General features: G+C 47.6%; 1 protein-coding gene across 2 annotated transcripts in view; it reads left to right on the forward strand.

Annotated features, from left to right (window-relative positions):
• The window catches only part of LOC116947419 (acid-sensing ion channel 1-like), a 134,938-nt gene that overhangs the window by 89,668 nt on the left and 19,359 nt on the right, over positions 1–25,911 (forward strand). For both annotated transcript variants that reach the window (XM_032963125.2, XM_032963116.2), the window contains 4 exons: positions 12,190–12,340; positions 12,441–12,568; positions 15,873–16,023; positions 25,314–25,370. In XM_032963125.2, coding sequence (XP_032819016.1) covers positions 12,190–12,340; positions 12,441–12,568; positions 15,873–16,023; positions 25,314–25,370 — 487 coding nt within the window. The remainder of the gene's footprint in view (positions 1–12,189; positions 12,341–12,440; positions 12,569–15,872; positions 16,024–25,313; positions 25,371–25,911) is intronic.

A 25,911-nucleotide genomic window follows, 5' to 3' on the forward strand; every position in this document is an offset into this window, starting at 1 on the left:
CAGCATATGTTCTTGCTGGGACCTGGCATGCATCCATGATGTGGTGTGCATGCGCCGATGCCGGAACAGCGTGTTGGTAATTACAAGCCCATGGGCTGCACAAAAATCTAGCAGCCTCCTGCCGTTATTATTGAGCTGATCTGGCCCATGCCTTCAAATCACTTCAGACCAGGTGCCAGCATCATGACCAACTCGGGCATTGAAGTCACCCAACAAGATTACTCTATCCCGAGGGGCCAATTTAGCTAGCACCTGTGACAGGAGGTCATATAAGGCATCTGACTCATCGGCTTTGCCTGCATCCCTCCACGGATGTTCGTCTTCAGTGGGGGCATAAGTAACCACGACCACCACTCCTCGCCTTTGGTTGATGGAAATGCAAGCCCAAAGAAGCCTGGGGCTTACAGTTTCCCACACCTCACCACCACGCTCCCACGCCCCCTTAATTATTTTATCCAGACGAAGAGCCACACCCTGTTGTTTGGCAGTCTCCTGCCCCGAGTAGAGGACTGTCCACCTCTCATGGTGACAGGAGCCAGAGCCGGTCCACCGGACCTCCTGAATACCACAGAGATCCGGGTGTTACCGGTCCAGCTCCCGACAGAGGAGTGGCAGCCTCTCCTCCGCAGTGAGCGTTCGAACATTCCACGTGGCCACACGTAGTGGTTTTTTATTGTTTCTGGATGAGCCCCGAGGGTAAGGATTTGGCTCCGCCAAATGGGGTTTGGCCAGGAGACGTCATAGACGCCTGTCCTCCCAGGGCCTCCAGCACAAGCTTATTATTTTTTCCGTCATGGTTTAGTGGTAATTAATTGAAGGTGGAGGGGTTACCAGCCCCTCACACCCGTCCAGAGCCCCCATTTGGCCGCTGTGGTGGTTACAAATACCATGAGGGGAAAGGTCAATTTTAATTGGCCCTCCCCCCACTGCACTGCCCACCACAGCATTGCCGCTCGGCACCACGAGAAGGTAGGGAGTTGTTTTTGTCGGACCTTTATACCCATACCCTATGACAGGCGTCCGGAACGATGATATGGGCATCATTACTGTAAAACTACCTAGACCAAAGCCAGTTATATCACAAACTGGTCTTTATAGGTTTAAATACACAATGAAAACACAGGATAATAAGGAATATCATAGTAAGGTAAGGAACTACTTGAATATTATAAACATTGACATTCGCATATACTTAGTCAATGATACATGTGTAGTGTTATCATTTGCAGATACTGTTAGGAGGCAACAACTTTTATTCACACAATGCTACACCGTTACACAGGGGATTATATCACCTAACTCACTTCGGACAGGGCTACATACAGTGAGGGAAAAAAGTATTTGATCCCCTGCTGATTTTGTACGTTTGCCCACTGACAAAGAAATGATCAGTCTATAATTTTAATGGTAGGTTTATTTGAACAGTGAGAGACAGAATAACAACAACAAAATCCAGAAAAACGCATACCAAAAATGTTATAAATTGATTTGCATTTTAATGAGGGAAATAGTATTTGACCCCCTCTCAATCAGAAAGATTTCTGGCTCCCAGGTGTCTTTTATACAGGTAACGAGCTGAGATTAGGAGCACACTCTTAAAGGGAATGCTCCTAATCTCAGCTTGTTACCTGTATAAAAGACACCTGTCCACAGAATCAATCAGATTCCAAACTCTCCACCATGGCCAAGACCAAAGAGCTCTCCAAGGATGTCAGGGACAAGATTGTAGACCTACATAAGGCTGGAATGGGCTACAAGACCATTGCCAAGCAGCTTGGTGAGAAGGTGACAACAGTTGGTGCGATTATTCGCAAATGGAAGAAACACAAAATAACTGTCAATCTCCCTCGGCCTGGGGCTCCATGCAAGATCTCACCTCGTGGAGTTGTAATGATCATGAGAACAGTGAGGAATCAGCCCAGAACTACACGGGAGGATCTCGTCAATGATCTCAAGGCAGCTGGGACCATAGTCACCAATAAAACAATTGGTAACACACTACGCCGTGAAGGACTGAAATCCTGCAGCGCCCGCAAGGTCCCCCTGCTCAAGAAAGCACATATACATGCCCGTCTGAAGTTTGCCAATGAACATCTGAATGATTCAGAGGACAACTGGGTGAAAGTGTTGTGGTCAGATGAGACCAAAATGGAGCTGTTTGGCATCAACTCAACTCGCCGTGTTTGGAGGAGGAGGAATGCTGCCTATGACCCCAAGAACACCATCCCCACCGTCAAACATTGAGGTGGAAACATTATGCTTTGGGGGTGTTTTCCTGCTAAGGGGACAGGACAACTTCACCGCATCAAAGGGACGATGGACGGGGCCATGTACCGTAAAATCTTGGGTGAGAACTTCCTTCCCTTAGCCAGGGTATTTAAAATGAGTCGTGGATGGGTATTCCAGCATGACAATGGCCCAAAACACACGGCCAAGGCAACAAAGGAGTGGCTCAAGAAGAAGCACATTAAGGTCCTGGAGTGGCCTAGCCAGTCTCCAGATCTTAATCCCACAGAAAATATGTGGAGGGAGCTGAAGGTTCGAGTTGCCAAACGTCAGCCTCGAAACCTTAATGACTTGGAGAAGATCTGCAAAGAGGAGTGGGACAAAATCCCTCCTGAGATGTGTGCAAACCTGGTGGCCAACTACAAGAAACGACTGACCTCTGTGATTGCCAACAAGGGTTTTGCCACCAAGTACTAAGTCATTTTTTGCAGAGGGGTCAAATATCTATTTCCCTCATTAAAATGCAAATGAATTTATAACATTTTTGACACGCGTTTTTCTGGATTTTTTGTTATTCTGTCTCTCACTGTTCAAATAAACCTACCATTAAAATTAAAGACTCATCATTTCTTTGTCAGTGGGCAAACGTACAAAATCAGCAGGGGATCAAATACTTTTTTTCCCTCACTGTACACCTATCCTCTCCCCGCTGGATAACTATCTCTGGTCAGAGCAGCCCTCGTGCTGTTGACCCACGATGTCGAGAGCACGGCCCCAGGTGATGAGCAGGATTCTTCCATCCACCTAACAGCCTCGAACCTCCCTCAAGGCTTGCCTTATATCCTCTATCCCCCGCTGCCCCTCGCTCCTCCCTCGGCCGCCCCTCCCCTCGGCCCGTCCTGCCAATTCCCGTTCTATTGCACCTGTTCACCGATCCTGTCACGTGCTTAACACGAGCTGGGGTGACTTGTCCTCACGTGCCCCTATACCTCACCCCGGCCCGTCACATGCATGGTACTGTACCCTGCTAGTTATCTCCACAACTCACAGAGCGCAAAGTGCCGTAGTGATCCATATAACATCACTACATAAGGTTACTGTCTCGGCCTCGTTGTGCGCTGCGTTGCACCATGAGCCGAGTAGTCAACCTCGCATTCAGTAAACCTTCAGAGCCAGGGTGAACATCCAACTCCAAACGTATTTAATGAATTGAATGAGGTAAAACTGATGGAAAAACACAGCACGTCTGTTAATACTTGGAATATGAATACAATTGTAGTGACTGTGATTGTCACTGTGTGGTGCCGGGCTTATGATGCCACGGCGGATAATGTGCTGACATGTGTAGCCCGCTTACCAGGTGTAGTACCAGCCCTAGTGGGGCTTGGGTGAGCGCTGGTCAGCGCGGAGGCACCGTGAGCAGTCTGCGGTGCGGGCTCCCGGTGAGGGAGCGAGAGGGAGCGTCAGCCAGCCAGGGTTACGTTGGGGCATGATACGCTGGTTAACCTGCTGACACGTGATTTTGGAGGGGGGCCAGCGGTGGACGGGGGCCGCTGGGCGGTCATGTGGTCTAAAAGAGCTCTCGGGAGCCTTCGAGAAAGAGCTCGAGAGATCTGGAAGGTGGGCGGGGCGAAGGGCGGAGCCAGCCCCAGCCCGGGAGCATATAAGGAGGGCGCCGAGAGGAGCTCGTGGTTCTTCGTGTGCTGGTGTGAAGAAGATCCACGTCGGGGAGAAGAAGCCTCTAGCCATGTGGTCCAGGACCCAGCTTGTGGTCTGGGTCGGGATAGCGAACCGTGTCTAGTTCTGGTTAGATGGGCATTCGAGACCCGAGTGTAGATTGTGTGATGTTGTGTTAAAGTTACGTAATAAATAGTGTTGCTCCCAAGACAACGTCTGCGACTCAGTTGGACTCACTACACAATGAACACTGCAGCATCGTAACATTGTCTTAGATAACATGAAACTCCACAATAGGTCCTGGGTGGACCAAGCACCTACATTAGCACTGAATAGCTAAACAAGAGAATAAGCTACTGTGTTGAATAAGGTCACTTCGTGGAATCATCATACTGCAGTCTAAATGTACGGCGCTGCATATAACACTGAACTGTGGATGATATACGTCTTCATCCTTGATCTCAAGGTCGCATTAAAGTTACATTGGTAAAGTCTGACTCGACTTATTAAATTACAAGTAACATTCACAATAATGCAAGTGGCAGGCTTCATTGTTAACTAGGCCTCAAATTTATCATAACAACTTAACAGCATTATAAAGGCATTTACAGCATTATAACGACAATCCTAACATTATAACAGCATTCCCAGTATTATAAGAACATAAACGAACTTACAGACAATGCTTTTTAAAGTCCCAAAATGAACAGATGCACCTGTCTTCACTGAAACGCTGTTTGTGCCTCCATTTTGTACTCTGTGTAATGGCTGATACCCTGCCTTATGGCTTAGTGGATGTCAAATCGTAACTTCCTGGTCACGTGACCAAACTCAACATCATACCAGGAAATTCCTGTGTACGCACACCCCCACACCTGCCGTGAGGCAGAACAGTTACATTATTGTTATCAAGCTTTGTGTGGACTTAGATGGTGTTAACAAGGATAACCAAGTCCAGAATCACCACACTGTGCATCAATGTATACTACAACTACCACAGTAATACCATCATAATCACCACCCTCTGTCACTCATCAAATTGCTCGTCCATCTTGTCATCTGACTGCCCGAGTTCAAAGTCAGGTTCTGGAGCATCCTGCAGTTTTTGGTTACTGCAGGTCTGTAACCTGCACATGTCTGTGCATGTCAGTCCATTTGACAGGCACGTGTAGCTTGGCATTTTGCATGAACGCACACACTTGCATGTTAGCAGTTCCAAGACCACATCTTGTGCGGGTGGGGAGCGCATCAAGTTAATGGCCAGCTTGCCATCATCGTCTATCCATCCATATTCAGTAGGGCTTGGCCCCACAGTTAGTCTGCAGACAGCACTTCCAGATTGCTGCCTGATAGTTGGCTCGTTGAACATGCATGAAGAGACAGTCTCTATAAGGTGGCAGCTGGCTGGACTCGACTGCTCCCCTTTTGGTGCAGAAGAGCTGGTAGCACAGTTCGTTCACCTCACCATTGCTGCTATTAGCAATATACATGCGACAGGTGAACTGCTCAGTTTTCTGGAACAGCTCATCATTCACATTCCATGACTGCCCCAGTCGACTAAAAGTATCTTGGCAGGAAGTGTCCTTTCTCACCATCTTCAGGGCATTCAACTTCCCTCGACCGGCGAATGCACTGACAGTGTCGCAGCCTCTGAAGGCGTGTAAGGCAATTAGGCTGTCCCAGATGCTGTCTCCAAGTGCCCTTGCCAGTTTGCTGATATCGACAAACCGTGTGCGGTTTTGTGTCCCACACTTCTGGTAGATGGGAGAGGTGATGTCCTTCTGGAAGCCAAGACAAAGCACCATGACATCAGTGTCCTCAGCTGTGATGATAACTGCCTTTGAGCCCACATTTGCTGGATGCAATGCATGGAGGAGCAGACGAGTGTCAGCTTCTTCATGTGTGGAGTGCAACTCTGCTACTTCCTCACACTCATCTTGTCAACTTGTAGCAGGTTTCCTCACAGGTCATGTACAACACTTTGCCATGCAGCATCTCTCTGTATCGTGGGAGTTTCCACTCTTCCACCATAAACTTGATGAGACTGGTCTTGTTGGAGGGACTGCACAGGAATTGTCTCCACTGCCGGACGTGGTGTCCCCCTGCAAGGTTCTTGTACTGGAGGGTGGTGTCTGCACCCCGGTTCAGTCGTTCAGCATCTTTGACCGAAGTCTGTCGGTAGAAATCAAAAACAACATCAATCCTCTCACTGTGTGCCCCCTCATGGAGGACCTGGGTCAAGGCTGACTCTGCCACCTGTGCAAAGGTTTTGGTGGTCCTCAGCTAACCTTGTTTGCTTGAATATCTGGTAGGCCTCTTCTCCTATCGCAAGAGCTCTCAAGAGATCCCTGGTCACATCAGGTGGAACCATGGTGCCAGTGGAGAGGCTAAACAGATCTGTATCATCAGGGGACATAGGATTGATCCAGTTATTCTCCATAAGATCAATGAAAGACTGGACATCTGCTTCATCTCCCTTGATCTTTGGACCCTGTAGATCTGGATGGTACAGTTTGGATCTGCCTTGACCTATCAGGTCTCTCAGCTGTTTGAGGTACATTCTTCTGTACTCAGCTATTAGGTAATATTTAGTCACGGCTCCTGGCTTCAAGCTGAATTACTTTGTCCCTCCAGCTATCTGGGTGTCTTTGTTCACCGTCTCTTCAATAGCTTAGTCAACAGGGATTCGGCCATAGGGATTGGTGGAGCGCCGTTGAACTGAGAAGCCTCCTTCCATGAATTCCGTATACACATCTGGGTGTGTGATGGGCAGCTGGGACATCTGGGCATAGTAGTAGGGGATGTAGCGTGCATAATTCATCCTACCATAAGAGAAACACCATGGGATCATTGCTCGAATGCTTGCCAAGTATAGCATCCAGTCTCCCTCTCTGGATGCTCGGGTGAGCCCCAACAAGATTTCAACCATATCCAAATAGGACATCCAGAAGGTCAAGAGGCTGCCGTTTCCACCTCAGAGGAACTCGCGGTAGACTTCAGTTCCATGATGCGTGTACATGAGCTGTTCTCGAGGACCTCCTTCAAAGCGGCTTGTGAGACTTCTTTCCCAAGGTTGTCAATGGTTCTCAGTGTCTCATCCAGGTGAACCATGTCGTTCATGTGAGTTGCTTCCAACCACGACAGGAAACCATTCCATGTCAGTCACATAAGAGCCTCATACAGGAGTTTGTGTAGTCGTACTGCCCTGTTGTCCTTGCGGCCATACATAACACCAGCAATGGAGCCTTCTGCGATCATACTAGACTCAATGCAGAGATCTCGGTGTCCAGCATCTTGGAAACGCTTTCCTATTATTGCCAGCAGTGTGCAGATGGTGTGGAATACCCCAAGCCTGATGATGATATCATGGAACTTTTCAATTGAAAGCCCTTCGTGACTGCAGGGATTCATCTTCTTGGTTCTTTCGGTAAAGACACGTAGAAGGGAAATAATAAAATAATACAAATAAAACATAATAAAATAAAATTCTCACGACGTTTCAGCCACAACACAAGCAGCCGTCCTCAAGTGAAGAAACAGAACTGTCGGAAAGACAGCGCTCCAATGAACACTGCTAAGCTTGGCAGCGTATTTTAAGCTGGGTGGGAGGAGCAGAGTGCCTTAGAGTCGCGGCATCTCTTCAGAAAGGTGAGAGACTCGATTAGCTGAGCCTTCTTATCCCAGAGTTTATTGAAGGATCTAAAGGTTATGTGGAATCCCCGTAGAGGCAGTTACATTTCGATTTAAAGCTTTCGTGACTGCAGGGATTCATCTTCTTGGTTCTTTCGGTAAAGTCAAGTAGGGGAGGGATTCCACATTTTCTCTTACGCAAGAAAAACAATCTATGGCCCGACGGCATCTCCACACAGCCCTGAATAATCAGGATCTTGAGGGGCATCTTACTAAAAATATTCGTGCCCAAAAGGCAGGGCACCACCAGCGTCCTTGAGATCAACACAGGTCTAACTACTGCAATCTCGCCAATTTCGACGCGGGCCTCTATCTGCCCTATGATACCAATACTCCCTCCGTTCACCGCAACGCATGCATTTGCTACCGGCATAACATGCTGGTTCCTCAGCTCCAACAATTTTTAAGTCACGTCCGATATAATGGTGGCGGAAGCACCTGGACAAGGACACGTACCTCGATCCCCTGGATGGAGCCAGACACCGCCGAAGAACCCGATGCGGCCGCGATCACCCGGTGCGCCAACTTCCTCCACTATGTACCCGAGCTAGGCCACCCTTGTGCAGCTAGCCCCTGCCGCCCGTCAGCACTATCAGCGCGATGCGGGGTGGAGATGACCCGTGGAACCCCAGATGCCTGAGATGGTAAAATGGGCCGGTTGTCTGGTGTGTCGTGACTCGCCTGTCAGGGTTGAGATGCGGCCGTCAGCGGAGCTGAGGGCGCCGGAGCCGTCGTCGGGGGCCAAGGTTGGTTTTGACACCCTCGCGCAAAATGCCCTGGCTGGCCGCAGCGGAAGCAGGTAACAATGGGCCTCCGCAGCAGGCGATCCCCCTCCTCGCGTGGTCTCCAGCCCCTCGGACATCGCGTGGCCTCCCCTCGACTCCAACTCCATGTTGGGAACGCGGCCACAACGTCCCCGTCCGGCGGCAGGTCCACGGCCGGCTGTCCCCCAATGCATCGCGGCAACCAGCCATCCTGCTCGCCATCTCGGCCCGGGTTCCCCCGTCCACGCCGCCTCTGGCACCACTGGTGCAAGTTCTCATGGGCCTGTAAACATCTGGTTGCCCCCCCGGCAGGACGACCCTAATCTCCCGCGCCAGCACCAACATCCTCTCCATAACGAGCGAGTCGAGGGCCTTCGGGTCTTCTGCGAGGTACGCCGCCTTTCCCAGCACCAACAACGCACTGAGGCGAGAGGCGTTTCGGCCTCCCCTCACCTCCGCTGCAGAAACTTCTTGCGTGTGTCGGAAGGTGGCTTGTATACCTCTGTCATCTTGGCATATGCCCCTGGAGGAGTAGCCTTCTTCTCCGCGGGGATGGCTCGGAACGCCACGAGGGCGTCGTCATCTAACGCTGTTGGCAGAGCCCTCAGTGCCTCCTCCTTGGTCCAGTTCACCGACCGGAAAGCCGCTTCAAAACGCCAGGTGAAGGCGCTCCTGTTACCCCCTGCAGCGACAAATTCCCTGACAGGAGGTAATCGGCGGGTCCAATCGGTCCCTTTTTCACATTTTTCTGGAGCGGGCGTCGCTTCCAGCGATTCACGCCCGTATCGTAAAATGGCGGCCTCCAGCCGTGTTTCTCCCGTGCGTTGCGTAATGGCGGCAGCAGACCGCGTGTCCTCTGCGCCATGTGTAATGGCGGCCGCCTCGCCCGTGGACGTTCCCGCCGGAACGCCGATCAACGGCGCCTGTTCCCTTCTCTCCGGCGTGGTCCGTGCAGCCCAACCCGCCGTTACAGTCACCGTTATGAGCATTACAAGCTGCGAGACCGTCACCCGCAGGAGCTCAAGCTGCGCCATCACCATGCACCATCCGTCTTCGGGCTGCGGCTGCGGGGAGAGATGACGGCAAAGACAGCGACGGCAACCAGGACCCGGACCCCACGACATCCCCGAACCTTCGGTCACGTACCCCTTATATACCCTCTGGCGTGGCCAGGCCCCGCCTCCGACCATGCCTCCTTCTAAAACCTTTGAGCAGGTTCCCGGAGCTTCCCGGCTGAAGCCGCCTTTTACCTTTACCCCAGTTACGCCCCCCTTCTAGTATATAACGCACCCATACTCGTGATTATCCCTCCTGGTCAACAGATGGCACCCTGTCATTACATATTTATATATGTTGAGCTTCTTTCACACCGTACATAGCCAACCCTGCTAATCGGAGGGCTGTGCTTATCTCTCACGCTCTGGGCCTCGCTTTGGGTTGAGGCACCCGTCCGCTGATAATGTCGCCTCTGCCCAACCCAACCTCTCCCTGGTCCTCCCAACTGCTTCCCTCACACTCAATTTTTTTGTCCATGACCTCATTTTATTTGCATTCCCCTCACCCCCATGTTTCTCTCCCTGTTCCCACTGCCCCCTCATTTCACCTCTTGCCCTAATGTTTAGGATGTAAATTGAAGTTGTGATATGAGCTACAATTTGTTTATTTCCAATAATCAACCTGTTTACTGATTTGATGCTCCCATTGTTCTCTGTGGCATTTCCAATGTTTTTTTTGTCTATTGTGTTCCCTGATTTATTTCCTTATTCTCTTCCTAATAAATTTTCAGAGTTCTGTATATACAATATTTGTTTTAGCATCTCGCCTCTTTCTCACTTGTTTGTAGTCTTAGTTAATTTATTCTGTGATAGAAGAAAATCAATCATCCATTCTGATATGGGAGATATCACAGATCCTGTAATCCACTACAGAGGTCAGACTTATAATCTGTGGAAAAAATTGCGCCGATGCGGTGTGTTGTGGATTACAGGAGGAATTAGCGTCACATCTGCATCACATACGTTTATTTCCATTAATGTTGAATTTTTGGATAGGCCCGATGTATATTTGCTCTACGTATGAACAACAATTTATATTTTCTGTTTTGTATATATCTACTGTATATAATCACATCATGCCCACATATACAAAATAAAAATAACACCGCCTTAAATATATAAATATATATATCGCTCTGTTGTAAATGTTCCTCCTGAGGCAGCGTTATCGAATGTCGAGTTTCCTTGTTAATTGTGCACCACTGCCAACTAAGCATCACCACATAATTTGTTCACAATCATGCACATCACGTAGTCACTGAAGAATACAACTGTGTTTTTTTTTATGTATCCAGTGTTTATTCCTACAGGGTTGATGCTCAGTTTCTGGCTTTGCAGAAAGAACACATAAAGACCCAATAACTGTTTCACCGTTCCTTTGTACTCTACGTTTGTATTTGATGTAAACTATTTGATTCAGTGCAAAGCTAGCTGTCGCTGGTCTCTGTGCGCTCTCTTGGTAGGGGGATCTTGTAATTTCTTTAATGTGGTTAACCAATGCAAAACAAGTTAATATTTTACTGTCAACAAACAACCAAACACATATTTTTTGTGGAATATGAAACGACAATAAAACAGAGCTTCTGCATTTTCCAGTCGTACCATATTTTCTTCTCACATCCGTTTGTTTAACCCTTTGGTGTGCTAATTGTTTTTTTACCCTTTTATCTGGCAACAAAACTGACACCTTTTTTACAAGGAGTCATGTTTGCATTGACCACAATACCTGCGGTCGGAATGCAAACAAAAAACATAACTCTGATAATGTATTGGCACTGTCCTTGAAATTGATTGGTCCACACCCGAGACAGCTTTCCTTAGAGCCTAGTCTCACATGGTGTTGGACCAGATGACGCCAAAGGCGCACAACTCAAAGACAATGCTTCAATCTGTTGGGTTTTTTTAATGGCTACCATTAGTGTTTGATATCTGTCACTGCAGCATGTGGCTCTTCGGATAGCTGCGTGATGATAAGGATCACGTGTTTTCATTTTCTATGCTTGGCATGTAATTTGTCAGCCCCGGGTGCTTCAAGCATCCTTTATACACACTCTAGGTGCAGGTGACATGTGCCGAATGGATTCGGTGCATTTCATAGCCCTGTTCCATAGTTCATTACCATCAACTGGCTCCCCAAAGCCAAGGCATGAGGCCCAATTGCCTTCTGCCAGTTATTTTTTTTTCAAGGTCACCTGTAAGAGAAATCGGAATATATACGTAAAAAATACACTCCATCCATCTCTTCATATTATCTGAAATACCTAATTTGTCCTTTTGTTTTGTTTTTTAACATGGACCATGAACCCTTATGCAAAAGAAAAGTCATAACGCTGCCCTTCATTACCAAGGTTTCGAATAGCATATTTTGTTAACATCAGTGCTCCAGATGTAAATGTTGAAGACCCCAGTAAGAAACCGATTCGTCCTGCCGTTTGCCCTCTGCGGAAACACCGGAGTGTAGGAATAGGAACCGTTCGGAAAAGTAACAGGACAGTATATGTTTCGATTTAAAGCTTTCGTGACTGCAAGGATTCATCTTCTTTGGTTCTTTCGGTAAAGTCACGTAGAATGAGAATAAAATAATAAATGAATAAAATTAAATAACACAATCAAATTCTCACAACGTGTTGTGGCCGAAAGAACCAAAGAAGACAGTATATGTTCTCAGTGTTAAGTGACGGTATGGAGTACCGTTGGATTTTTACCAATTTCGACCACTGGTTAATGTCAAAACCATACTGTATTTGTTATTATCTGTGCGTGTGTGCATGAGCAAGGTATACACCCGCTACGGAAAGTGCTACACTTTTAATTCGGGCAAGGATGGGCGTCCACTCCTCACCAGCATGAAGGGTGGCATGGGCAACGGGCTGGAGATGATGCTGGACATTCAGCAGGACGAGTACCTGCCCGTGTGGGGCGAGACCGGTGAGTGTACATGCGCACGTGCCAATGCATCGACTCTGTGGCTGCTGCGGTTATGTGAGCGCCATGTATTCCCGTGCCCTGATCCCCCATTTGCTTTCAGACGAGACATCGTTCGAGGCCGGGATTAAGGTGCAGATCCACAGTCAGGATGAGCCACCTTTCATCGACCAACTTGGCTTTGGCGTGGCCCCGGGTTTCCAAACCTTCGTGTCCTGCCAGGAGCAGCGGGTGAGTGTTCACTTTGTGCAGGCTGCTTCAAGTCAGTTTAAGATAAATAACTTCCTGCTTATGTCCAAATACAAATATTAGGTAAAATATGAAGTCTATCGTGAAAACACGAGTTCAAGAATATCAATATTACAAATATACAGAGGCTGAATGTCATGCACTCATGAGGACTTGGAGCGCGATGGTGAATCCGATGTATTATTTTGTGCCCCTTGCACTCCACTTGGTTATTTTGTACACGTTGCAATCTGCCCACTTGCCGATGTTATGAAAATGTGCTGTCTGCTTCCATGCTCAAACGAGCACGGGGCAGTGCTCTTTCCTAGTTGTTGTCCTAAAGGAGTGGGGAAGGGCAAGGGGGGGGGGGGGGATTTGCCACATTATTATGGTAGGAACCAGTTTCCCAAATTAAAAGTCCATTTTACATTTCCAGAGTCGAAATCAATTTATACAATTCAAAGGCGGCCAAGTCCTCATAGATGCTCATTAACAACACTTGCCCCAAACGTCTGTAAAGGCTATACGGGAAATCTTTGCCTTTGTCATGCTATACAGTGAGGGAAAAAAAGTATTTGATCCCCTGCTGATTTTGTACGTTTGCCCACTGACAAAGAAATGATCAGTCTATAATTTTAATGGTAGGTTTATTTGAACAGTGAGAGACAGAATAACAACAACAAAATCCAGAAAAACGCATGTCAAAAATGTTATAAATTGATTTGCATTTTAATGAGGGAAATAAGTATTTGACCCCTCTGCAAAACATGACTTAGTACTTGGTGACAAAAGCCTTGTTGGCAATCACAGAGGTCAGACGTTTCTTGCAGTTGGCCACCAGGTTTGCACACATCTCAGGAGGGATTTTATCCCACTCCTCTTTGCAGATCTTCTCCAAGTCAATAAGGTTTCGAGGCTGACGTTTGGCAACTCGAACCTTCAGCTCCCTCCACATATTTTCTGTGGGATTAAGGTCTGGAGACTGGCTAGGCCACTCCAGGACCTTAATGTGCTTCTTCTTGAGCCACTCCTTTGTTGCCTTGGCCGTGTGCTTTGGGTCATTGTCATGCTGGAATACCCATCCACGACTCATTTTCAATACCCTGGCTAAGGGAAGGAGGTTCTCACCCAAGATTTGATGGTACATGGCCCCGTCCATCGTCCCTTTGATGCGGTGAAGTTGTCCTGTCCCCTTAGCAGAAAAACACCCCCAAAGCATAATGTTTCTACCTCCATGTTTGACGGTGGGGATGGTGTTCTTGGGGTCATAGGCAGCATTCCTCCTCCTCCAAACACGGCGAGTTGAGTTGATGCCAAAGAGCTCCATTTTGGTCTCATCTGACCACAACACTTTCACCCAGTTGTCCTCTGAATCATTCAGATGTTCATTGGCAAACTTCAGACGGGCATGTATATGTGCTTTTTTGAGCAGGGGGATCTTGCGGGCGCTGCAGGATTTCAGTCCTTCACGGCATAGTGTGTTACCAATTGTTTTCTTGGTGACTATGGTCCCAGCTGCCTTGAGATCATTGACAAGATCTTCCCGTGTAGTTCTGGAGTGATTCCTCACCGTTCTCATGATCATTGCAACTCCACGATCTTGCATGGAGCCCCAGGCCGAGGGAGATTGACAGTTATTTTGTGTTTCTTCCATTTGCGAATAATCGCACCAACTGTTGTCACCTTCTCACCAAGCTGCTTGGCAATGGTCTTGTAGCCCATTCCAGCCTTGTGTAGGTCTACAATCTTGTCCCTGACATCTTTGGAGAGCTCTTTGGTCTTGGCCATGGTGGAGAGTTTGGAATCTGATTGATTGATTGCTTCTGTGAACAGGTGTCTTTTTTACAGGTAACAAGCTGAGATTAGGAGCACTCCCTTTAAGAGTGTGCTCCTAATCTCAGCTCGTTACCTGTATAAAAGACACGTGGGAGCCAGAAATCTTTCTGATTGAGACGGGGTCAAATACTTATTTCCCTCATTAAAATGCAAATCAATTTATAACATTTTTGACATGCGTTTTTCTGGATTTTTTTGTTGTTATTCTGTCTCTCACTGTTCGAATAAACCTACCATTAAAATTATAGACTGATCATTTCTTTGTCAGTGGGCAAACGTACAAAATCAGCAGGGGATCAAATACTTTTTTCCCTCACTGTATTAAACCTTCAGTTCCATCTGATGTGCCAATTTTCATTAAATTACAATTCATGAGTTTCTGTCTGGATCACATTCGTGAGAAGATGTAAGTATTTGAAATTGTGCTGACAAGCGTTCAAGTCGTGTTCCCATTACTTGCTCATAAATATACGGATAATTCGGTGCACTTTTCACACCTTTAAAGGTAATTGCCATGTATCTATAATCAAGTAAAATAAATCGAGCTTGCAAATACATGTGCATGTAATTAATTGATTTTGCAATACCTGTAAAATATGTAGCACTTGCACAAAGTTGCTTAGCAAGAATTACTATTGTAGTTATTTTCATTATGATAACATAACAAACATTGAATTCCTTGAAACACTAAAAAAAGTATTGTCCAACTCAGCCCAGCCGTTCTTTGCATGGCACACTAGTTGACAAACATAAAACCGAAATGTTTGCAACACCAAATATAGGCACAAATGAACGAATACAAACAAAATATATTTCACTCACGATAAATCTTACGAGGTAGGCAAAACATAAAAAAATGTACAATATGCATTGCCATGGATACAGATTCAAGTTTTGTGTGTCCTCATATGAGCGTATTTGTGCCTGAACACTCTGTAAGCTCCATTGTGCCTTCAAGAGTTTTGTTATCAAAAGATTATTGTCCTCACTGTTCATCGCATTATCATGTCTAGAGCATGTCCATGTAGCGTTCATGGTTTAAACTGTTCCAAATGGAAACCTCTCCACCTTCAATCATGGCAATAATCCACATAGCCTTTCATAAAAAAGAACATTTGCATATAAATCGAAATTGTAATTTGTGGCCGACCCCATGCAGTGTCACATCTAGAGTTTGCTAATATTAGCATTCCACGGGGCCAACAGGCAGAGAGGGGGCAGCAGGCATAGAGACATCCTTAAGACACTTGATTAAGACTACTGTCAGCATTTAAGGTAATACATCGCTGACTAATATTTATGCTGATGAGCCATAGGTTTTAAATATCTGCTATCGAGTGCTGCACATAAGCTGAACCTAAGCTGTTTGAGGGTAGTCGTATTCAGTAGATACTGGCAATGATGGAGCTGCTGCTGATGTTGATGATGACCATGTGGGTGATGGTGATGACACCTCTGTCGACTTGCCCAGCTCACCTACCTGCCTTACCCATGGGGGGACTGCAAGGACACGCCGCCCGAGTCAGAATTCTTCGACACGTACAGCATCGCGGCATGCCAGATCGACTGCGAGACTCGCTACTTGGTGGAGAACTGCAACTGCCGCATGGTGCACATGCCTGGTGGGTATTATGTATGTATGTTGAACTTCTTTCGCACTCTACGTAGCTAACCGTCTTGGGGAAGGACAACAAAATAAACCTTAATAGCAGTTTTACACAAAGTTCTCCGTACAGCCATACAGACTCCAGGGAAAATTTTGTCAGCAAGCAACTATTAAGGGCGGCACAATGATCAAGAAGGTGGCATTACCAGCACAACGCTCAGTCGCCTTTGTCTTCCCAGTACTGATATTTATTCACTGCACTAGCCACTCACTTAAGGCTTAGTCGACCTAGGGGAGGCCGTGCAGTGTACTAGCCACTACACTACCAGGGTGTGGGGGGGAAGTAGTTTTACACAAAGACAAAGATCCGCCGTATGGCCTTAACAGACTGTTGGGGCAAGTGCTCTTTGCAAGCGCCCATGAAGGCCGGCATGGCACACGAGGAAGTGGGTGGCCAGCACTACGCCCGGCCGCCTTTGTCTCGCTAGTGACAATGTTTACACACCACACCTGGTCCTCATTTGAGGCTGAGTCGACCTAGAGGAGGTTCATGACTGGTCACTCGTGTTGGCCGTGAGCGGGAATCGAACTCGGGTTGCCATGTTCATGGCACAACACGCTAACCGCTGTACTACTGCTCACCAAAGTTGTTACACCCACACACTTGCACTCACAGTCCCTCATTGTGAGCATTATCTTAGTGGTTAGAATGAACACAACACAACAATTTCAATCACCCAAATTCAAGTCTGGCCATATACACTCTTGCTAATTGGTATCTGAAGATATCCTGAACCTCTCCTAGGTCAACACAGCCTATATGACTTATTGCATTTTCATATTCTGTGGGTCTTTCGGTAAAGTCACATATATAGGTTCAAAGAAAATAACAAAAACTATAACGTTTCGATTGCAACACAAGCGGTCGTCATCAGGAATTTTTTTTTTAAACGCTGGGGAGACAAAGACGGCCAGGTGTAATTCTGGTGACACCACCCACTGGTATCTTACGCTGGGTTAAATTAGTTCTCCGTAAGTTGAATTTTCATCAACCGCCAAAAAGGGTTTAATGTGTAGTGAGTCCAACTCAGTCACAGACGTTATCTTGGGAGCAACACTTTATTCCGCATTAACACGCAACACAACACGATCTACACTCGGGTCTCGAATGCCCATCTAACCACGTTACGGCAGAACTAGACATGGTTCGCTATCCCGGTCCGGACCACAAGCTGGGTCCCAGACCACGTAGCTAGAGGCTTCTTCTCCCCGACGTGGATCTTCGTAACACCAGCACACAAAGAACCCCGAGCTCCTCACGGGGCCCTCGTTATATGCCCCTGGGCTGGGACTGGCTCAGTCCTTCGACCTTCCAGGTCTCTCGAGCTCCTTCTCGTAGGTTCCTGAGAGCTCCTTTGGACCACGTGACCGCCCCACAGCCCCCGTCCACCGGTGGCCCCCTTCCAATATCGTCCGGTCACATGACAGCAGGTTAACCAGCGTATCATGCCCCAAGGTAACCCTGGCTGGCTGACGCTCCCTCTCGCTCCCTCACCGGGAGCCCGCACTGCTCGTGGTGCCTCCGCCCCAACCAGCGCTCACCCAAGCCCCGCTAGTGATGGTACTGCATCCCGAAACCCGGGCTGCCCGTAATGACAACACATTACCCGCCGTGGCTTTGCAAGCATCGGCATAATACAGTGACAAGCACAGTCACTACACATGTGTAGTGTCTTCAAAAATTACTCACACCGACACGTTGTAACAAGTCACCTGCTTACACTTTATTCAACTTTTTTTGCACCAGTCATAGGCACTCCTATAACTATCTATACGGTCACTTATGTTTTAACTTATCCCCACTCTTTTCTACCTTTCATCTCACTTATCCTGCACTCGGCAGCTCTGCTCTCAGCGACTCCGCACACAGCATCCTCGCACACAGCATCTCCGCACACAGCATCTCTACATCTCCACCGCTGCCCTCACCTTCGCTCCCTCAGACCCGCTCAGCCGTCTGTCCCAGGCAGGGGGATCAGCCAACACCCGCCCGGCGATGGCGTGAGGGTTGAGGTCCCATTGACGGCTGGAGCGGCAGCGAGATGTCTTCACTCTTCGTCCCCGGCAACAACCATGGAGAAACAATCTCCTGAGAAGCCAATAAAAACCATCACTTTACCATACATAGCAGGTGTTACCAAAAAGATTTCCAAAATCTTAAACAAACACAAGATCCAGGTCCGATTCAATACAGTACACAAAATCCGTGATCTAATCCCATTTGTGAAGGATGTCATTCCTGACATGCAATACCCTGGAGTCTACAAACTGAGTTGTACCTGCGGTAGCAGTTAAATTGGGAAAACGAAACGACATGTCTCGGACCGTGTTCGCGAACACAAGGCAGATCTGAATCACGGCAGAACCAATACCTCTGCCGTAGCTGACCACTGTTATAATGCTGTGGGCTCACATAATATTGTTTTTTCCGAGACCAAGGTACTCTACAAACCTTCGGGCAACTATCAAAGGTTTGTTCATGAAGCCATCCAGATATATAAACATAGACATAACTTCAACCGAGAAGATGGATACAAATTGAAAAATCATTGGATGTTATTAACCAGGTAATGCCCTAACTGGTTGTAGTTGTTTCCATCCTACCTGCCGTTTGCTAGTAGATTTTTTTTTTATCCATGTGTCCCACACTCAGCTTCTCACTTCTATCTCCGCCCACTTCCCCCCCCCAGCCTCACGTCCTCTTCCCCTAGCGCTCACGCAGCCCCCCCCTCCCCCTTCTTCTACCCCCTCCCCCTCTCTCTCTCCCCTTGCCTCCCCCCTTTCTTACCTATATAACCTCTTGCCACGGCAGCTCTCTCGCCTACTTCAGCATTTTCTTGCTGTGGTTGTTCCACTTGATGAAGATTGCTTGTGTTGCAATCGAAATATCGTGATTTGTTTTCTTTTCTTTTATTTCTACCTACGTGACTTTACCGAAAGAACCAACGAGTATAGGTACACTCTTTGGGTCTTTCGGTAAAGTGGCACTGCTGGATTATTTTTTTCTGCCTGAGGACGACTGCTTGTCTTGCGATCGAAACGTCGTGATATCTTATTTTTTATTTTGTTTATTTTTATACCTATGTGACTTTACCAAAAGAACCAAAGAGTATGGATTCCTGCAGTCACGAAAGCTTAAAATTAATTTGTATATGTAATTTTGTATAATTTTAAAGGCTTTTGAACTATTTGCATCAAATATGTATCATTTTAACTCCAGAGAAACGGTAGAATGTTTGACCTCAGAATGCTTACATATGTTTAATTGCATCGGTATGATTATCATATTCAACATTCTTAATTTTATTTTCACACACTGTGTGGATAAAGCCTATGCCATTTTGTTCATTTTAAAGACATTCTCTAGCGAAGTGGTGCTACATAAATGTGTGAACTTTACGAGAATTTCGAATTTTCACGTGTTGTAATTTCATTAAATCATGCAATGTTCCTTTAAACTTTTTTTCTGATTATCATTTGCAGTAGTAAAGCACTCAATTCAAAACATAAATGTGTTCGTTGTAATACTGGTTGAGATATGAGAGCTCATCATCCCTCATGGGTTCATAAAATTACTACCATTTATGGGAGAGTTACAGTGGTTGTCATTTGAAAATAAAACAGATTTAGTCCATTAACTGTTGAGCACCACTCAGTGATTTGAGACTTTGATTGAACTATTATACATACAGGAATGTAATTACTTTAGACTTAATTGATGTACATGAAATGACACCGATGACTGTACTAGGAGCCTCTTTGTTTTATACACAGCTAGCTTTACTACCCGGCTTCGCCCGAGACTTGGATTCTTGTCTTGGATTAATACACAGCCTACGCGGAGGGTTGGGGGGGGGGGGATGCGTGACGTCAGCAGGCACACTGCGTAACGCTTCCGCATGCGGGTGACATCACAGGTGTGACGTCACCGCTCACTTGCCATGCAAAATATATCCATTATTGCGCCCCAAGAACAGGAACTCTGGCCGGTGAAAGCAGCGGTCCAGCAGCGGGCGACACCGCCGGTTTCAGCACAGGTGGACCAGATGAAACAGCGGTCTCTTCCCCTCCCGTCATGTCGATCAAGGGCGCTGTAGGCGGTAAAGAAACAGACTCTGGAAGATCACCCTGCATAGGAGCAGCAGGCCTGTTGGCCACGTCAGGCATCGGGATTCCGGGATTTGGGGATGACGATGGCCCTATGGGAGCAACGAACGGTTTCAATCGTGACAGGTGAACGTACCAACCCCGGCGACCGTGACGAACACGGACACACTGAGGGCGCAAAACTTAAACGATCATAACAGGCCCCTGCCATGGTCTGTGGAGCTTAGGAGACGTGCCAACGGGCACCTGCGGGCAATGACGCCACGCCCGATTCCCCACTGACCATGGCATGTCCGATTTAGACCTCCGTGCACAATGCTCGTTCCGAGCCTGGGTCTTATAAGTATTCACCCTGGCAGCCTCCCGAGCCTCGGAAACACATCGAAGGGACTCGTGGATTTAATCCGGAAGAGTCGACTTAGGAGGCAGCACAGGGGAACCAAATTGGACATCAACAGGTGGCACGTTCTCCCTCCCATACATGAGGAAGAACGGCGAATATCCCGTGGAAGCGTGAGGTGCCATCTGGTAGGCAGAGAGGACGCTGGGTATCTACAGATCCCAGTCGACCTGTCGGTCATTAACAGTCTGGCACATGGCGGACAAGGTGCGATTTAGATGCTCGACCATACCATCCGTCTGAGGATGGTAGGGAGACGTCGAAATCTTCTTGGTACCCAAAATAGTGCACACATCACGCAACAATTTAGAAGTGAAATTCCTACCCTGATTAGTAAGCAACTTTTCTGGAGCCCTTTTATCCATCACAAAGCCATTCACGATGCCATCATCGATGGATAAAGCGCATTGATCTGGCAGGGGCCACGCCACCGGCCAACGGAAAAAATATTCGCTGCCAACGAGAAGAAATTTATTCCCATGAGGCGTCACGGAGAATGGTCCCAACACGTCCAATGCAACCAATTCATTGACGTGCGTGATAGAGATTGACTGCAAAGGCGGAATGTAACGCTGCCGGAGTGACTTCCGCCGGGCACACTCGGTGCACGAGCGGAGCACTCCAATGACATCAGACGTCATACCCGGCCAATAATCCTCTGAAGGGTAAGCAACGTTTTCTGAACGCCAAGATGGAAAAGGCGTTCAGAGTGCAATGTGCGGATCAACCCCACACATAGAGAACTTGGCACAACCAATCTCGGCCGGAGCGACGTTTAATCCTGCCACATCAATAGGCCACCAAGAAAAAAAACACGGCCCTCCTTAACAGATTCCAAATCACCCAAAATCAGTACGGCCTGATCACGCAAAGAGATCAAAGATGAGTCAGAGAATTGCTCCCGCATCCACAGCAACCGCGAAAGATGCAACATGGCGTCGGCGGGGGGGACTGCGCATCGTCCGTAAGCGTCTCAACTGAGGACACGGCCAACGGCCGAGACATGCCCGGACGAGAACAGCGGTTTGTGCCGGAACGGCACACACACCGAGATGCGTGAGGTAACCGCGACAATGCGTCAGCATTGGCATGATGAGTCCCCTTCCGGTAGGTGACGTCAAATGTGAACTCCTGTAAGCACTCCAACCAACGTGCCAACTGAAAAAGTTTAACAAAATGAACGATCGTGAGCAGCTCCCGACGAGTGACACAATAACGGGTCTCTGCCGGCGAAGATACCCGACCACCATATGCCTCAACACGCTCGACGCCCCCCTTCACCTGCGACAGGACAGCCCCGATACCCATGTCACTGGCATCAGTGTCAAGGATGAAGGGGGACGAAAAATCGGGGTGATCAAGAGTAGGCACGTCAGACAAGCTATCACACAAGGCATTGAATGCAGCCTCCTCATCTGGACCCCAGTGGAACCTCTGATTTTCTGCCCGTAAGCGCATGCAATGGACGCAAACCCCGGAATGAACTGCCGGTAATAGGAGGCGAAGCCCATGAAGCTCCGAACATCCCCTATACTCGTAGGGACCGGGGAATCACGAACACACGCCGTCTTTTCCGGATCGGTCGAAATTCCGTCGGCACTCATAATGTGACCCAAGTATCGCACCGAATTCTGTAAGAGGTGAAATTTTTTGGTTTAAATTTGAGATTAGCAGAACGCATGCGCTCAAAAACAGCGCGCAGTAGGAGGAGGTGGTCATCAAACGACCAATTGAACACAATGACGTCGTCCAAATAAATAAGACAAGTGTCCCATTGGAGCCCAGCCAGGACAAGTTCCATGAGTCTCTGGAACGTGGCAGGAGCGGCATTCAATCCCATGGGCAAACAGTTACATTCAAAAAGACCCTGCGGGGTACAGAATGCGGTCTTCTGCCTCGAAGACTCATCGAGGGACAATTGCCAAAGCCCGGAAGAGAAGTCCAGGGTAGTGAAGAACCGTGCAAGCATCCAAGGAATCATCCATCCGAAGCAATGGATACGCGTCTGCCACGGAGACCGTATTAAGGCGGCGAAAATCCACGCAAAACCGGAGGTTGTCATCCTTTTTCTTAACCAAAACTACCGGGGCGCCCCATGGGCTAGTGGATGGTGAAATAATAGCAGCGGCAAAAATGTCATCAACGGCACGCCACATGCTCTCTTTCTCTGACGGCCCCATATGATGATCGTTCAACCGAATGGGGCTAGCATCACTAGTCGAAGTCGTCCTTGCTGAATACATCAGAAAATTCGGACAACAACATACGCAACCCGTCACGCTGAGCCGGAAATAGGGACGCATTCTTTCCGCACAATTCGGCGATCCATCGATGATCAGACGGACATTTATCCCCGACAGCGCAGACAGCCTGCGCAGGCATATGTTCCGCACGATCGGTAAATGCGGTGGTAGCGTGAGCAAGAACAGTACCCGCGGGCACAATAACATCTCCAAGGCCCCCATTCAAAACCTTCAAAAATGGGGCCTGACCCATTCTGAGAATGGTTTGAGCACAAACAGACGTCAGCCCTCGTGTAGCAGTATTCGAAGGCGTCAATAAAATCCCATTCACCCCGACGTCGTAAGCGGTTTTCTTGCGATAATGGAGCGGAATCAACATTTGGGAACCCGATGGAACCATAACGGTGGCATCAACCAAAGCCTGAACTGTATCCGAGGAGGCCGGTCGTGGAAGCGGCGATGACAAAAAGCACAATTTACGACCCGACGGCAATTCGAGACATTCCTGATCCACAATAATCTTAAGCGGCATTCTCGACAAAAAGTCAGTACCTAGCAAACACGGCACGGACAACGTATGTGAAATCAGAACGGCACCCGTGGCCCCAGGTGGATTTTTCTTTTTCTGATGTTTAGACATCGTGTCTTGCGTAGAACTCTATCAGAAAAAGTCCACTTAAGTGGCTCCAACACAGTAAGAACTTGAAGTCGTTTATTAATAAATCTTCGGTACAGCTTGGTTGTCTCTTGTATCATTCTCACTACAGAATATTCGCCGCCCAGGCGGCTTCGCTGCCCCACGCCACGCGGTGCTCACCCGCTCGCCGACACGCCGCTGGCTGACGGCGTGCTGGGGAGCGGCTGAGCGGCTGAAGGTCGAGCCACCACATGGCCGATGGAGATGGCAGGGCAGCAGCGACAGGGAGCTCCTCTTGATCTTGAACACTGACCCCGCACCTTGCTCTGGCCCCCGCTTATATATGCTCCCCGGCGACTAAGCCCCGCCTCTGACCACGCCCCTCCTGGAACTTTTGGGAATGCTCCAGAGGCTTCCCGGGTGGCTCCGCCCCCTCACCTTTGCTCTAGATATAACCCCTACCAGAGATAAACCATAACTGCATAATGAGTAACGCCCCACATAATACAGGAGATGGCACTCTCATTACATATACAGTACATAGACAACAACACTAGGCCCGGGCTTTGTTCTTGATCTTAAAGCTCGTCCCTTCCCTCGAACGTCCCCTCTCGTTGTGCTCTCCCCTTTCATCCTTCTTAAGCCCCCTTTCTCGAACTTTCCCTCATTGTTTATACCGCAGCCAATCCTCTGTCATTCTCCAACGGTTTCCAATCGTCGCCTCCAAGTTCCCTGCAAATTGCCACAATTAAGAATATCCATATTTTTTAAACGTGTATTGCCATGTACAAAACATATAAATAATGAATTGCAACTCTTTGAAGGGAAGGGTATTGTTCATAACATGTCCATTATTATGAAATTGCCTCATGCACGAACATAACATTGCTGAAATGCATTAGTGCTAGGATGTTGCATTCAAGATGAACAAAACACACACCTGAATTATGCAGATCATATTGCACAATTGATTAAACTATCTGCATGCAGATCGTGCTTGCAGCTTAGTTTATTCCCAGTCATTTGTATTTTTGTAAGGTATGTTACACAAATTCACACTCAAGCGTGTGACACTTGAAGCAAGTTTAAAAGTCCTCTCTTGCTGAGGAGTTGTATTAAATGGGCATTTGATTGAAAAAACATGACTCCATAATATAATCAGTCAAGCTTCTCTGTTGCAGCGAGTTCTCATTTGTCGATAATATTTTCTATCTTTGAAAGGCTTCCTGCCACATGTGAATATTTAATGAAATGCATGTTAACAGCAGCAAAATTCACAATTGTTTGACTTCCTCTTTTACTTACTTTTGTGCTTTCGGATAAATGAGATTAAACACTTTGAGAGTTTGAATGATTTGTGAAAGTTAATCACATTTGGTTTGCAAAGTTTACAGTTTTCGACATGAAACTGATACATTTGGTTTGTGTAAGTGCAAATTATTGTTAACAAAGTTATTGATTACAAAAAGTTTTTTATATTGAGACAAATATATTTAAATCACACATTGTGTAAATAATGCACTTTCAATACTCATTTACTGTTCTTGGCAGAATCTAAGTTATGGCTTTATGTCTCTTTCAGTAATGAGATTACTACAATAACATACACAAAACTACATCCAATTACCACGTTGGTGTCAGTGTGCTAATGTGGTTTCAATGCTGTTCTGCTCCTGAAAACCAATAACACTACTATGGGAACCTTTTGCCATTAAGCAGACGTGAATAAAGAATGGCTGCAATACCGCAGCTGCGTATCATTAAAGAGTACCAGACCGGTTTGGTGTGCGTCGTTAGTGCAGTGATGCGTGTGTGCAAGCTTGTGTGATTGCTTGTGTGTTTTTATCCACTCTGAACAGGAGACGCTCCTTACTGCACTCCGGAACAATACAAAGAATGTGCAAACCCTGCCCTGAGTGAGTGTTCACCCTCCAGTATCTCCGCACGAACACTCCACTGCACCAGCACACCCCACTACACCATTACACACCATAGCTCTATCACACCTTCAGGGGCACGAGTCAGGCTGTGCTGGGTGGTACTCATCACCATGGTTAGTAGCCACATTTTCTCTGCAGGGAGACCACTTTTTGGCTACCTGTATGATGTTAAGGAACCTCACCATTTCGTACTCATTTTATGTATTCCAGAAAGATGATAGGCTGTTTCAGAGCACAATGTAAAGGCATTGGAGCTTTATATTTGTAAAGACGGTATATCCGCCACTAGGGGGTTAGAGCGCTGTTGCCACCCACATGGGTATGGTACACGAACGGCCCTAGGGGGCGTGATTCGAGCAGTCAAGGGAGCGAACCTTCTCGGAGGTGCGTAGCCAGAGGGCGGGGCAAGGCCACGCTGAACAGGATAAAAGGGAAGCACCGAGAGCATCGAGGGTCGATTCAGTGGGTAACGTTCGGTGGGTCCGGTCATGTCGTCGGGTCGTGGATCTTCAATAGC

The sequence above is a fragment of the Petromyzon marinus genome, chromosome 2 (genome assembly GCF_048934315.1).
Source record: "Petromyzon marinus isolate PM22_M1 ecotype Great Lakes invasive population chromosome 2, UKy_Petmar_22M1.pri1.0, whole genome shotgun sequence".
NCBI lineage: Eukaryota > Metazoa > Chordata > Hyperoartia > Petromyzontiformes > Petromyzontidae > Petromyzon > Petromyzon marinus.